General features: G+C 39.4%; 1 protein-coding gene across 3 annotated transcripts in view; it reads left to right on the top strand.

Moving 5' to 3' along the window:
* Window positions 1–15,952, top strand: part of LOC117324551 (kinesin-like protein KIF26B) — a 385,773-nt gene that overhangs the window by 180,411 nt on the left and 189,410 nt on the right. For all 3 annotated transcript variants that reach the window (XM_033880465.1, XM_033880464.1, XM_033880466.1), the window contains one exon: window positions 14,912–15,847. In XM_033880465.1, coding sequence (XP_033736356.1) covers window positions 14,912–15,847 — 936 coding nt within the window. The remainder of the gene's footprint in view (window positions 1–14,911; window positions 15,848–15,952) is intronic.

Genomic DNA, 15,952 nt, shown 5'->3' with positions numbered 1-15,952 from the left:
ACAGGGTGTGATGATGGAGGGTGACTGGTACAGGATGATGGAGGGTGACTGGTACAGGGTGTGATGATGGAGGGTGACTGGTACAGGGTGTGATGATGGAGGGTGACTGGTACAGGGTGTGATGATGGAGGGTGACTGGTACAGGGTGTGATGATGGAGGGTGACTGGTACAGGGTGTGATGATGGAGGGGCAGGGCTGTGTATTCTGATTAAAAACGTCACAAAATTGATCTGTTTTTACTGAGTCTCCCGATTATACATGTTTTGGAGACTGGACAAATTCAAGACCATATTCTTTAGGAAAACTACAAAAATCCTTGAGCAGCTTAATACAAAATTATCAAACTAAAACATGATGCCAGTCAATTGGTGAGCTCTATGTGATCAGGCCTTTCTGACCAGGTTAAAAGCTATAGTTGTTTGCTTTGATTCAGCAGCTTTTTGTTTGAAATGGCTTGTCCATTTAAGGGGTTATGCCTGTGATGGACTCTGGAGTTAGTGAAGGAAACAAAAGATTTCCATTGGTGATTAATGGAGTAGGATTAAGCTGGGGACAAAGAATAACAAAGATTGGATGTGGGTCCAATAACTATAAATTTTATATTCAGAATTGGACGAAACCTGATTTGGAAAGATTTGTTTTCTGTATTCCTATAACAAATGCTGATGAGAGGTGTTACAGAACCTGTGCTGGACTCCAATTATACCCAAATTAGGATTAAAGTTCCTTCAAGTTGTATGTAATGCCTGCTTTATTCCATCATCATGTTTGACAACTTGTTCAAATATATTGGGAAAGATGGTTCCAAAACTGTGTGTTAAATATCTTAAATACACTTCTTTAGGGATAAAAACCAAAGCTAGTAAAAAGCTAGAAAAACTATAGAAACTTTTATAGGATAGAGGTGTGTTGATATAAATTTTAATATGAATTTGAATACTAATATAAAAGTAATATACAACATTTATATAGCACATATAAATTTTGATATGAATTTGAATACTAATATAAAAGTAATATACAACATTTATATAGCACACTATCTAACTTACTCTAAAATTACCCTAATGCGCTTCCCATTACATAATGTAATAATACATTTTATTTCAAGTGTTACACAATGTACACAATATAACAACACTCCAGCAGTTAGATGACCTTGTGTACATGACCTCTGGACGAGACTCTAAAAAGCCCACATAAACAAGTGAGTTTTAACCTCCTTTTTTAATGGCCAGGGTTTTCAACTTTCTCGTAACAGATGGCATGCTGTTCCACAAAGTGGCCGCTACTTTCCAAAACACCGTCTCCGATCGTAGTGATCATTTATGATTCCGTCTCCGATCGTAGTGACCATTTATGATTCTGTCTCCGATCGTAGTGACCATTTATGATTCTGTCTCCAATTGTAGTGACCATTTACGATTCTGTCTCCAATCGTAGTGACCATTTATGATTCCGTCTCCAATCGTAGTGACCATTTATGATTCCGTCTCCGATCGTAGTGACCATTTATGATTCCGTCTCCGATCGTAGTGACCATTTATGATTCTGTCTCCAATTGTAGTGACCATTTATGATTCTGTCTCCAATCGTAGTGACCATTTATGATTCTGTCTCCGATCGTAGTGACCATTTATGATTCCGTCTCCGATCGTAGTGACCATTTATGATTCTGTCTCTGATCGTAGTGACCATTTATGATTCCGTCTCCGATCGTAGTGATCATTTACGATTCCGTCTCTGATCGTAGTGACCATTTATGATTCCGTCTCCGATTTAGTGACCATTTATGATTCTGTCTCCGATCGTAGTGATCATTTACGATTCTGTCTCCGATCGTAGTGACCATTTACGATTCTGTCTCCGATCGTAGTGATCATTTACGATTCTGTCTCCGATCGTAGTGATCATTTACGATTCTGTCTCCGATCGTAGTGATCATTTATGATTCGGTCTCCGATCGTAGTGATCATTTATGATTCCGTCTCCGATCGTAGCGATCATGAAGGATGGTAGAGAGTGACAATGTCCTGTAAATAGCTGTTACAATTATTGTCTTCTATGTGTACATCCAAATCTTGTACTGTGACCTGAATGGGTGATGTGCTCCTTCTTTCGAGTGCAGGAATCCAGGTGTGTGTCCAGGTGTGTGTCCAGGTGTGTGGCAGTGTTGTGGACCTTCTCCAGGCGGCTAATCAGATACATCAGATACACCAAAAAGCAAAGCATTATCATAATCTGGTAGTTGAGAAATAGCAAGCGAATGTACCAATGTCTTGCATACATCTTTGGTAATGAACTGCCGGATACACCTGATGTTTGTGAGGACCACCTCAGTACCAACCTTTACCTGGAGACCGTTACTGTGCTGACACCTCAGTACCAACCTTTACCTGGAGACCGTTACTGTGCTGACACTTATGGGAGAAGTCTATTATTTCTGTCTTTGCCTCATTTAGCTTATAATGAGCAAATTGGAGTTCATCTAAGTACTCATGTCATTTAGAAAGACTTCTAGACTTGATAAATAAACATTTAACAGTAAAAGCTAACTTTTTTTTTTCAAAAGTGTGTCATAAATATTAACTCTGACGTTGTATTATATGTGATCCAGTTACCGGTCAATTCAGTGTAAAATTACAGGATTTGTAAATCAATCAAATGACAAAAGGAAGATAATAATACTATCATATTTAAATAAAAGGATTATTTTTCATATAGAATTTTATAATATATTTGTCAGTATCATTACCATACACTAAATAACTCGTGCCAACACTATTCTCCACCATAAGGTGTCATAAGTTCACAAAATGTCAAGAAAAGTGAATTTTTTATGAAGGGGCAAATGAGGTTTTATGATTTTTACTAATGAATGTTGTATACCAGGTAAACAGAATTAATTTTAGCAGTCTGCCATAGAGACATAATCTTTTCTACCTTATTGCAGAACTTCATCCTGAATGCTCATTTTTTTAAATGAAATACATGTAATCCTATTATTTTAGTTGTCTGTGTTCATTTGTAAAATATTACAACTGTGTATTCAAACTTCTTTTATTCAATTGAAAAACTTAGTTCACTGTCAATAGCTCAACATTTTAGTCTAATTAATTGTTTCAAGTTCAATTTTATAAAAAAAAAACCCACAACAATGATGTAACAAAACACAAAAATGACATTTATACCAAAACACAACGATGACATTTATAACAAAACACAACGATGACATTTATAACAAAACACAACAATGACAATTATAACAAAACACAACGATGACATTTATAACAAAACACAACAATGACAATTATAACAAAACACAACAATGACATTTATAACAAAACACAAAAATGGCATTTATAACAAAACACAAAAATGACATTTATAACAAAACACAACGATGACATTTATAACAAAACACAACAATGACATTTATAACAAAACAAAACAATGACATTTATAACAAAACAAAACAATGGCAATTTTCTTCATTTACCTCGTACATTAAAACCTTATTTCTCCGATGATTTACCTCGTACATTAAAACCTGTCTATAATCTCCGATGATTTACCTTGTACATTAAAACCTGTCTATAATCTCCGATGATTTACCTCGTACATAAAAACCTGTCTATAATCTCCGATGATTTACCTCGTACATTAAAACCTGTCTATAATCTCCGATGATTTACCTCGTACATTAAAACCTGTCTATAATCTCTGATGATTTACCTCGTACATTAAAACCTGTCTATAATCTCCGATGATTTACCTTGTACATTAAAACCTTCTTTCTCCGATGATTTACCTCGTACATTAAAACCTGTCCATAATCTCCGATGATTTACCTTTTACATTAAAACCTGTCTATAATCTCCGATGATTTACCTCGTACATTAAAACCTGTCTATAATCTCTGATGATTTACCTCGTACATTAAAACCTGTCTATAATCTCCGATGATTTACCTCGTACATTAAAACCTGTCTATAATCTCTAATGATTTACCTCGTACAGTAAAACCTGTCTATAATCTCTGATGATTTACCTCGTACAGTAAAACCTGTGTATAATCTCCGATGATTTACCTCGTACATTAAAACCTGTCTATAATCTCCGATGATTTACCTCGTACATTAAAACCTGTCTATAATCTCTGATGATTTACCTCGTAAAGTAAAACCTGTCTATAATGCCCGATGATTATTGGTCTTGATATCATTTGCTGATTAAAACTGTCACATAATTACATGACCTAAATTACAAAACATCTAGATGTTATAATGATATCTTTTACAACTTTTGATAGTCAAGATGGTGCTCATGGTTACACTTGTTTTTGCCTTGATGCCTTATTCAGCGGTTGGAATACATGTCTTAATACTTTCCATGATAGGAGTACAAAAAAATGTACCCATCATGTGTCAGAGTGATTACTCAAGGCGTAATGGTGATTTGGAAAGCACATGCCAAGTAATGGCGGTTTATTGTGACTTTACAAACGGGTGGGGATTTAACCCCAGAAGATGTTTGTGGCATTAGTGACACACAGCAGGGGCTCCCTTAAAGGGACACAGGCTGATTACTTCTCTATGTATTAGGGGATGAGAATACAGACCCTAAAAACCTGAGAGGGAATTTAGTGATTATGATGGTCGACATTGATTAATAGAAATTGTTGAGACTATTTGAATTCTAACGACAGAATATCCTGATACATTAGGCATTAGCTGTCACTTTTAATAAATGACATTTTCCTTTCTGACTAAAATTTTGTTAAAATCTTGAGAAGAAATACGACCATTTTGTGATCGTTAGAACTTAACTGGCAAATTAACCTCCAGTGTAATTATAGGTTGTACTGTCTCTAAGGCAAATTGATGAAACAGCTTTTCTTTTTTCAGATATTTGGTTTCAAATATGTTTTGTATTCTTTAGACATTCGACAAAAACCTATTGGAATTGTCCGATGATAGCATATGAAATAAATTGGTTTTTCATGCTGAAAATAATGGGTAAAATCAAACAAAAACTTGAACGGATTTAAATTTCTAACAAGAAGTACTAGTAAAGTCTAGCTATAAATATAATGTCTGTGTACTTGTGAAATGTTTATAGAATGTATACTATGGGTAATATTATTGTATCCAACCCTTTACAGTAGTAGCTTAATGGAAATAATACACTGTCCATGTGTATATTCTTTGATCCTTTACAGAACAAAGGAAAACTATTTGTATGTAAATTTATAAAATGTAATTATAAACGCATGTTAGCCCAAGGATTTCTATTTCATTGTGTTTATGTAAAACAAAAGCATTTCAGTATCATATTGTTCTCTGTAGTAAGTTAGTAACCATAGTCTTCTAGATAGAAGCATCTCTTTGACCCAGATCATAGTTATCAGCTCAGAGAAGATGAAAGACTTGTAAAGAATGGATATATTTGTGTAGTAAGGGCGTGCTTGTCTATATAGGTAAGATAACTGAGCCTTAGGTAGGTAAACGATATATATCTATTTATTCTCTCTGATTATCAAATGTAATTTGTTGATTCATAGTTCACATGTTCTTTGTTCTATGGTGGACAGAAGAGCAGATAAGATTTCAAATGGAGTTTGTTAAGTGGTTCGATGAGGACATCAGACAGACTGCAAACAGATGCTTCTAATGTTTAAATAGAACCTGTGATGTAATTGGGAGTGTATGAGATCTTAGTCCTCTGAACGTTTGACATTCAAGATTAAAACATTACGGCGGGTTTGTTTTATGTCCTTTAGTTGACCTGGACGATGATATAAAAAGGTTCTGTACAGACACAAAAGCGAGTCGAGAATTGTTGTGGTTCCTGAAAAAATACAATATCATACTATCATAGACATAATCATTAAACATTCACGTGTGGAATAAGCTGCTGGATCCTGGAATGATGTTTTTGTTTGGAGATAAACAAATTATTTCATCAAAAAATTGTAACTTAAGTTGGATATAATTTTTATGTAGCTTTTCTACAGCTTTCTTTATATAACAGTGTTAGATTATCAAACCTCAAAGAAACACACAACCCGCGCCAACTCCACCACTACCCCCAACCCCAATCCCTGTACCCTGGACCAACTCCACCACCACCCCCAACCCCAATCCCCATACCCTGGACCAACTCCACCACTACCCCCAACCCCAACCCCCATACCCTGGACCAACTCCACCACTACCCCCAACCCCAATCCCCATACCCTGGACCAACTCCACCACCACCCCCCAACCCCAATCCCCATACCCTGGACCAACTCCACCACTACCCCCAACCCCAATCCCCATACCCTGGACCAACCCCACCGCTACCCCCAACCCCAATCCCCATACCCTGGACCAACTCCACCACTACCCCCAACCCCCAACACCCCATACCACTGGACCAACTCCACACTACCCCCAACCCCCAATACCCCCATACCCTGACCAACTCCACCACTCCCCCCCAACCCCAACCTCCCCATACCCTGGACCAACTCCACCACTACCCCCAACCCCAATCCCCATACCCTGGACCAACTCCACCACTACCCCCAACCCCAACCCCCATACCCTGGACCAACTCCACCACTACCCCCAACACCAATCCCATACCCTGGACCAACTCCACCACTACCCCCAACCCCAATCCCCAATACCCTGGACCAACTCCCCCACCACCCCCAAACCCAATCCCCCATACCCTGGACCAATCCCACCACTACCCCCAACCCCAACCCCCATACCCTGCACCATCTCCACCAGCCACCCCCAACCCCAATCCCCATACCCTGGACCAACTCCACCATCACCCCCCACCCCAATCCCCGTACCCCTGGACCAACTCCACCACTACCCCCAACCCCAACCCCCATACCCTGCACCATCTCCACCACTACCCCCAACCCCAATCCCTGTACCCTGGACCAACTCCACCACTACCCCCAACCCCAACCCCCATACCCGCACCATCTCCACCGCCACCCCCAATCCCCAATCCCCGTACCCAGGACCAACTCCACCACTACCCCCAACCCCAATCCCCATACCCTGGACCAACTCCACCACCACCCCCAACCCCAATCCATACACCAGATACAACCTTAAAAAGGATATTTTTTTTCCAATTTCTGTCCATATGCGGCATATTTGTTGGGATCATTGATATTTCTAATTACTTCTCATAACCTGAACACAGTTGTAATTGAGTACAATTCTACTTTAAATCCCGACAAAGTTACCAAACCTCACAATTTCCTTTCTTTACTTTACAAAGAATTCAAAAGAGGATACTTTAAATTTTTATCAAAATTTTTTCAAGCAAATTGAATAAAATTTTTGGCATTAAATTATAATTAGTTTATTGTGCTTCATTCTGATATTGAACAATTAGCACCTTAAAAGTTTCTAATTGATTAATGAATTAATCAGTTTTAGGTATTAAAGTACACCAGTACAGGGGAGGGTTTGACTAAATGATATAGTACAATCACCATGGCGGAGAAAACCTGGACATAAACAGTGGAGCCGAACACAATACAAACAGATTTATGAGACAAATCACAGAATTGCTTCAATGGAAAATATTGTTTTGAATTGGTGATACAGATGGGTGTTGACATTAAAGGTGCTAAACCAAGCCTTGAGGCTACTGTGATGGGATAGGGGGCACCACATGGTTTTGACCAGAAAAACGTGATAGAACGAATATGACCTAACCAATTAAAATGAGATGGCAGATTGTAGATTTCTTTTAATTATCGGAACTGAGGTGTGAAACCGTGGAGTAATCATTGAGACAAATTAAAGTACATGGAAGAAAATGAAATTACTGATGAAGATATTCATTAATGAGTCCCTGCTTGGAGATTAACGAGAGAAAATGGTCGTATATAAAAATGGAGGATTGGTGGGATGGCTTTTTGGTCCAGTGTTAAAGACAAGGGCTAATGGTCTACAATGATAGATGTTCACTGATGTGAATTTAAGCCGTAGGATTTTCCTTTGTCAGAGTAAATGGCTGATTGTACTCAGACTTGGGGTAACAAATCGGACATGATGCCTGTAACAGTCAGTAGCCAAATCGGCTATCTAAGATTCGTAATTTGATCAATTTTTATCGAACTTGTGACTCCATTGGGTGATGACACTGCTGTATAAAAAGCAATCGTACTTTAATGGGTTTCAATGCACTTTATTTGAAAATTAAATGATTACGGAAATTCATTAAAATTTCTTGCCACATTAGGACTTCCTTAAAATTGATATAATTATATCAAATTGGTATAATTATACAAAAATTGATATAATAATATAAAAATTCTGTATCAGTTCAACAAATGAAGTTCTGCGAAGCTCAGCAGATTTGACAATTTGGCGTAATCCACGTTGACCAAAATTGCAATGACTTGTTTGTATTTCATTGTTATTTTTTTCTGTAATCAGATGCATAGATCAAGCTGTCAAAAATGTACAATGTATGTGAAGGACTAAATGTGTTTTTGGTGTAACTTTGAGTGATGTGCTTGAAGACCGTTACGACCCTAAGGTACCTTACCTTAGTTAAGTACTTATCGGTGCCCAGACTACGCCCTACGTCTGTGTAACCGCCTATATGACGTATTGGACTCTACTGTGTGATGTCTATTACAAACACCTTTACAACATTGTCTAACTATATCATTTACTCCTAAATAGTTTTAAATAAGAGCTGTATCACTAACCGAGACCATAGTGCAGGTACCCCTAAAAAAATAATTTAAATGCAATCTGTCGTGTTCCTAAATAACCCCCGAAATGGCAGCATGTCAGGATTGTACAGCTGATTCCCTGTGATCCGGGGCCTCCATTGATGGCCATTCTCAAAATATCAACTCATGTGTGGCCGGAAAAACCAGATTAACATTGCGACAAAAATGTACTAGATCGGCTAGATCAATGATCGCGATTACAAAACACAATGACATTATTACGTAAGGTAACTGCTGGAGTCAATTCATGATTTTATGGATCATGTGACTGATCAGCTCGTAACATTCATCAGATTATGAGTTCAAACATGTTAACAATGTGTTTTTTTTTCTATTGTGGAATTTTATTTTGAACTTAGATGTTTGATGAATGCATTGCTATCAAAAAGTCTATTCTTAATTTAAAAGATCAAATGTGTTATTTTTGTTCAGTTATTTTCATATTTATTGACACGAGTAAAAGATACTGCTTATAATTACATATATAAAATGTATACAATATATCTTAATTAAATTCTGGACAATACACAGAGTTGGGCCCTCAAGTAGGTGATACTGTTGAATTAGATTGCAAATCATTTGTGAATGTATATCCATTATCAATGTTTGCCAATATCAATATTAAAAAAAAATTATTAAGTACTGACAATCAAATTATAGAATTGAAATATTCAACATTTATTGGTATACCAATACCTACTTTATCAGGTCACCTGCGTAAAGCTTAATGACCTTTTCTAATCTGGCTTGTCCATCGTCGTCCGTCGCCCTCATCGTCTGTCGTCCGTCATCTAGTGTCCATTAGTTAACGTTTTCAACATCTTCTCAAAGACTCCAGAACCATTATTTATAAAATTTTGCAGGATCTTTCCTTGGCCGAATGTCTACCAAAATTATAAATTATATGGTCCCTACCTCTTGGGCCTGAGGGTCAGAGTCAAAAGGGGTTTCAAAAATCTTCTTCTCAAGATCCAGATATGGCAGAATCAAGGCCCAGAGACCTGATATTGGGTCTGTAGCATACTGGGATGAATGGCTAACAAGTTTGTTCCAATGGATGACCTTGACCTTCATTCAAGGTCACAGGGGTTGAATATGCCAAAATCTTTAATAACTTTTTATTGATAGCCAAGAGGCTGAGAGACCTGATATTGCATTTGTAGTTCTCGGGTAAAGGGCTATAATGATTGTTCAAATGATTGACATTGACTTTCATTCAAGGTCACAGGCTCAAATATGCTAAAATATTTCAAAACTTGGGAGACCGTTAAGGCCCATGTGCCTCTTGTTGGTATACTGATACCTGTGTTTTGCATTTAAAGGTAAAATGTGCATGTGGAATTGTTAAAACAAGTGAGAGACATTTTTAAAAACACAAAACCTACGGATTTGACACCTTGGTGTTGAGATATAAACACTGTTTTTTTCTCCTAGAAAACAAACATTGTCAAAACTGACTTTACTTTGTGAGAGTGATTTATAATAGGTCCAGGTAGATGTTTCTCCATAATGAATACAGGTGACATTTCTCAGGTGAGACAATGACACCTTGTCTGACAGATTGTCTGTTAAATCAGGGTGTCAAGAGAAAAACTTACCTATATATACTTAGACGGTATAACAGAGTATAGAATATTACCTATATACTTAGATGGTAAAACAGAGTATAGAATATTACCTATATACTTAGACAGTGACGGTATAACAGAGTATAGAATATTCTCATCCCCAGATGTCTTCTAATGATTCTTAATAATATCAAAATGGAAAATCATCAATTGTTGTATTAAGTACAGTGGGTCTTAGTTAAGTAAGGGGTGGGGATATTGTTTGATCTATATACTAACATTCAGTGGTATACAGTACAGTGGTATACATACAGTGGTATACATACAGTGGTATACATACAGTGGTATACATACAGTGGTATACAGTACAGTGGTATATATACAGTGGTATACATACAGTTGTATACATACAGTGGTATACATACAGTGGTATACATACCGTGGTATACATACAGTGGTATACATACAGTGGTATACATACCGTGGTATACATACAGTGGTATACATACAGTGGTATATACAGTGGTATACATACAGTGGTATACATACAGTTGTATACAAACAGTGGTATACATACCGTGGTATACATACAGTGGTATACATTTTTGGTTTTCTGTGTATGTTGGATACTATTTGTCTTAAATTGTCTCAATTTTTGTTTGTTGGAAAAAAATAATGAATTAGAATATCATACCAACTTGTTCCTCATTGGCCACCTTAGAGCTTTTACTGCTGATATTTGGTGTTTTTATTTTTTTGTATTCTTCCTTATTTTGTAATTATTTAGAATACATCTCTATACCATCAATATTTTCCCACACACTTAACTATCATGCCGCATGTTTACTATAAAAGGGGTGAAGTACAGCAGTGTGGCTTATTATCTAATAGTGGTATTCCAACGAGGTGTAAAGTGTGACAAGGGACAGTATTACAGTGTGACAGTATTACAGTGTGACAGTATTACAGTGTGACAGTATTACAGTGTGACAAGGGACAGTATTACAGTGTGACAAGGGACAGTATTACAGTGTGACAAGGGACAGTATTACAGTGTGACAGTATTACAGTGTGACAAGGGACAGTATTACAGTGTGACAGTATTACAGTGTGACAGTATTACAGTGTGACAGTATTACAGTGTGACAAGGGACAGTATTACAGTGTGACAGTATTACAGTGTGACAGTATTACAGTGTGACAAGGGACAGTATTACAGTGTGACAGTATTACAGTGTGACAGGGACAGTATTACATGTAAGTGCGTTACGTGACAAGGGACAGTATTACAGTGTGACAGGGACAGTATTACAGTGTGACAGGGACAGTATTACAGTGTACAGGGACAGTTGACTATTACAGTGTGACAGGGACATTATTACAGTGTGACAGGGACATGTTATTACAGTTAGTGGACAGGACTATTACAGTGTGACAAGGGACAGTATTACAGTGTGACAAGGGACAGTATTACAGTGTGACAGTGTGACAAGGGACAGTTTACAGTGTGACAAGGGACAGTATTACAGTGTGACAAGGGACAGTATTACAGTGTGACAGTATTACAGTGTGACAGTATTACAGTGTGACAAGGGACAGTATTACAGTGTGACAGGGGACAGTATTACAGTGTGACAGGGGACAGTATTACAGTGTGACAAGGGACAGTATTACAGTGTGACAAGGGACAGTATTACAGTGTGACAAGGGACAGTATTACAGTGTGACAAGGGACAGTATTACAGTGTGACAAGGGACAGTATTACAGTGTGACAAGGGACAGTATTACAGTGTGACAAGGGACAGTATTACAGTGTGACAAGGGGACAGTATTACAGTGTGACAGGGGACAGTATTACAGTGTGACAGGGGACAGTATTACAGTGTGACAGGGGACAGTATTACAGTGTGACAGGGGACAGTATTACAGTGTGACAAGGGGACAGTATTACAGTGTGACAGGGGACAGTATTACAGTGTGACAAGGGACAGTATTACAGTGTGACAGGGGACAGTATTACAGTGTGACAGGGGACAGTATTACAGTGTGACAGGGGACAGTATTACAGTGTGACAAGGGACAGTATTACAGTGTGACAGGGACAGTATTGACAGTTGTGACCAGGGGACAGTATTACACGTAGACATAGGGACAGTATTACAGTGTTGGACAAGGGACAGTATTACAGTTGTGACAAGGGACAGTATATTACAGTGTGACAAGGGACAGTATACAGTGTGACAAGGGACAGTATTTACAGTGTGGACAAGGGACAGTATTACAGTGTGACCAAGGGACAGTATTACAGTGTGTGACAAGGGACAGTATTACAGTGTGACAGGGGACAGTATTACAGTGTGACAGGGGACAGTATTACAGTGTGACAGGGGACAGTATTACAGTGTGACAAGGGACAGTATTACAGTGTGACAAGGGACAGTATTACAGTGTGACAAGGGACAGTATTACAGTGTGACAAGGGACAGTATTACAGTGTGACAAGGGACAGTATTACAGTGTGACAAGGGACAGTATTACAGTGTGACAAGGGACAGTATTACAGTGTGACAGTATTACAGTGTGACAAGGGACAGTATTACAGTGTGACAAGGGACAGTATTACAGTGTGACAAGGGACAGTATTACAGTGTGACAAGGGACAGTATTACAGTGTGACAAGGGACAAGGGACAGTATTACAGTGTGACAAGGGACAGTATTACAGTGTGACAAGGGACAGTATTACAGTGTGACAAGGGACAGTATTACAGTGTGACAGGGACAGTATTACAGTGTGACAAGGGACAGTATTACAGTGTGACAAGGGACAGTATTACAGTGTGACAAGGGACAGTATTACAGTGTGACAGGGACAGTATTACAGTGTGACAAGGGACAGTATTACAGTGTGACAGGGGACAGTATTACAGTGTGACAAGGGACAGTATTACAGTGTGACAAGGGACAGTATTACAGTGTGACAAGGGGACAGTATTACAGTGTGACAGGGACAGTATTACAGTGTGACAAGGGACAGTATTACAGTGTGACAAGGGACAGTATTACAGTGTGACAAGGGACAGTATTACAGTGTGACAAGGGACAGTATTACAGTGTGACAGGGCAGTACAGTGGAAGGACAGTATTACAGTGTGACAAGGGACAGTATTACAGTGTGACAAGGGACAGTATTACAGTGTGACAAGGGACAGTATTACAGTGTGACAAGGGACAGTATTACAGTGTGACAAGGGACAGTATTACAGTGTGACAAGGGACAGTATTACAGTGTGACAGGGGACAGTATTACAGTGTGACAAGGGACAGTATTACAGTGTGACAAGGGGACAGTATTACAGTGTGACAGGGACAGTATTACAGTGTGACAAGGGGACAGTATTACAGTGTGACAGGGGACAGTATTACAGTGTGACAGGGGACAGTATTACAGTGTGACAGGGGACAGTGTGACAGTATTACAGTGTGACAGGGGACAGTATTACAGTGTGACAGGGGACAGTATTACAGTGTGACAGGGACAGTATTACAGTGTGACAAGGGACAGTATTACAGTGTGACAGGGGACAGTATTACAGTGTGACAGGGGACAGTATTACAGTGTGACAAGGGACAGTATTACAGTGTGACAAGGGACAGTATTACAGTGTGACAGGGGACAGTATTACAGTGTGACAAGGGACAGTATTACAGTGTGACAAGGGACAGTATTACAGTGTGACAGGGACAGTATTACAGTGTGACAAGGGACAGTATTACAGTGTGACAAGGGACAGTATTACAGTGTGACAGTATTACAGTGTGACAAGGGACAGTATTACAGTGTGACAAGGGACAGTATTAAAGTGTGACAAGGGACAGTATTACAGTGTGACAAGGGACAGTATTTACAGAGTGTGACAGGGACAGTTTAATTGACAGTATAGTGACAAGGGACAGTATTACAGTGTGACAAGGGACAGTATTACAGTTGTGACAGGTGTGACAAGGGACAGTATTACAGTGTGACAAGGGACAGTATTACAGTGTGACAAGGGACAGTATTACAGTGTGACAGGGACAGTATTACAGTGTGACAAGGGACAGTATTACAGTGTGACAGGGGACAGTGTGACAGTTTACAGTGTGACAAGGGACAGTATTACAGTGTGACAAGGGACAGTATTACAGTGTGACAAGGGACAGTATTACAGTGTGACAGGGGACAGTATTAAAGTGTGACAAGGGACAGTATTACAGTGTGACAGTATTAAAGTGTGACAAGGGACATTATTACAGTGTGACAAGGGACAGTATTACAGTGTGACAAGGGACAGTATTGCAGTGTGACAATATAATTGGTTGGCAGTGTATAATGAAATGGCTCTATAACCAAATGAATAAAAAAAGCATAATATAGCCATTGTGCAGTTTAGAACAAACATGAACTGCAATGTTCAGCTTGGATGTATCCCGGTGAATTAGTTTTCTTACATGAAAGCTGACATCTTATGATTAGATAAAAACAAAGATTTCTAAATTAGGTTGTAATAGTTGTCTGTTCTTGTTTTGTTTCAGAATGATACCGATGGCTACACCGAAACTGTCAGTGTGAAGACGGCTGTGCATATGTTCGGTGGCGAGGCAAAAATCCGAAAACTGCCGACACCGTCTCCAGATAAATCCCAAAAGTCTGCCACAGTGAAAGAGCTTCGAGCCATTAAGGAGGGGTCAGATTGGGTCAAGCGAGGGGGGCCATCACTCCACAACGGTGAGGATATATCCATGGATTTCACCACCCCCCAGGAACGAGATATCATGGATTACCCGATTCGTGGAACGTTCTCACCGCTTACTGACGGAGGCCAAGTTAAGTTCACAGATGAAAATGCCACAGAGTTGTCCTTTGTTTTTGGGCGGCCTGCTTCTCCTGTCAATGATCGGAGCATGCAAAGGTGCTTGTCGCCGCCTAGTGGGAGGAATCAACAGAGGTGTTTATCGCCGGAAAGTGAACACAACCCCCAAAGGTGTAAATCTCCTCCGAGCGACAGGGGTCTACAGCGGTGCATGTCGCCACCTAGTGGTAAGAATCCACAGAGGTGTTTATCGCCAGAAAGTGATCATGACCCTCTGAGATGCAAATCTCCTCCAAGAGACAGGGGCCCACATAGGGGTTTGTCTCCACTGAGTGATCGAGGTCCCTCACGCTGTTGGTCACCTCCGTCTCCGGACAGACGTGCCTTGTCGCCTTCCTCCGATGTTACTCCAGCGAAACGCCCCAGTGGAGTGTATGAGAATTCATTTGTGTGTTCTACCCCAGGTAAAGGAGCTGGTTCTAAGTATGCCCCAGGGATATATGACAGAGTAGTGGTTCACCTGCCCCCTACAGGCCGGGGTGAGAGGCCCCGCGGAGGGGGGTACTGCCAACACTGTAACAACTGCCTGATCCACTTTAAGCGTCAAGCCTTCCGCCTGCTTTGCCCAGAGGGAAACAGAGCTGGCCCTAATATCAAGGTAAGCCTTCAAATACTTAAAGTTAAAAATACATCCTTGATTGTGCTGATTTCCAGAAGGAAACCCTGGCAGTTTTGAGATTTGAAACATACTAATTGACATGAT

The sequence above is a fragment of the Pecten maximus genome, chromosome 3 (genome assembly GCF_902652985.1).
Source record: "Pecten maximus chromosome 3, xPecMax1.1, whole genome shotgun sequence".
In the NCBI taxonomy this organism is placed as follows: Eukaryota; Metazoa; Mollusca; class Bivalvia; order Pectinida; family Pectinidae; genus Pecten; species Pecten maximus.
The sequence above is the reverse complement of the archived record's forward strand: the minus strand, read 5'-3'. Positions and strand labels throughout refer to the sequence as shown.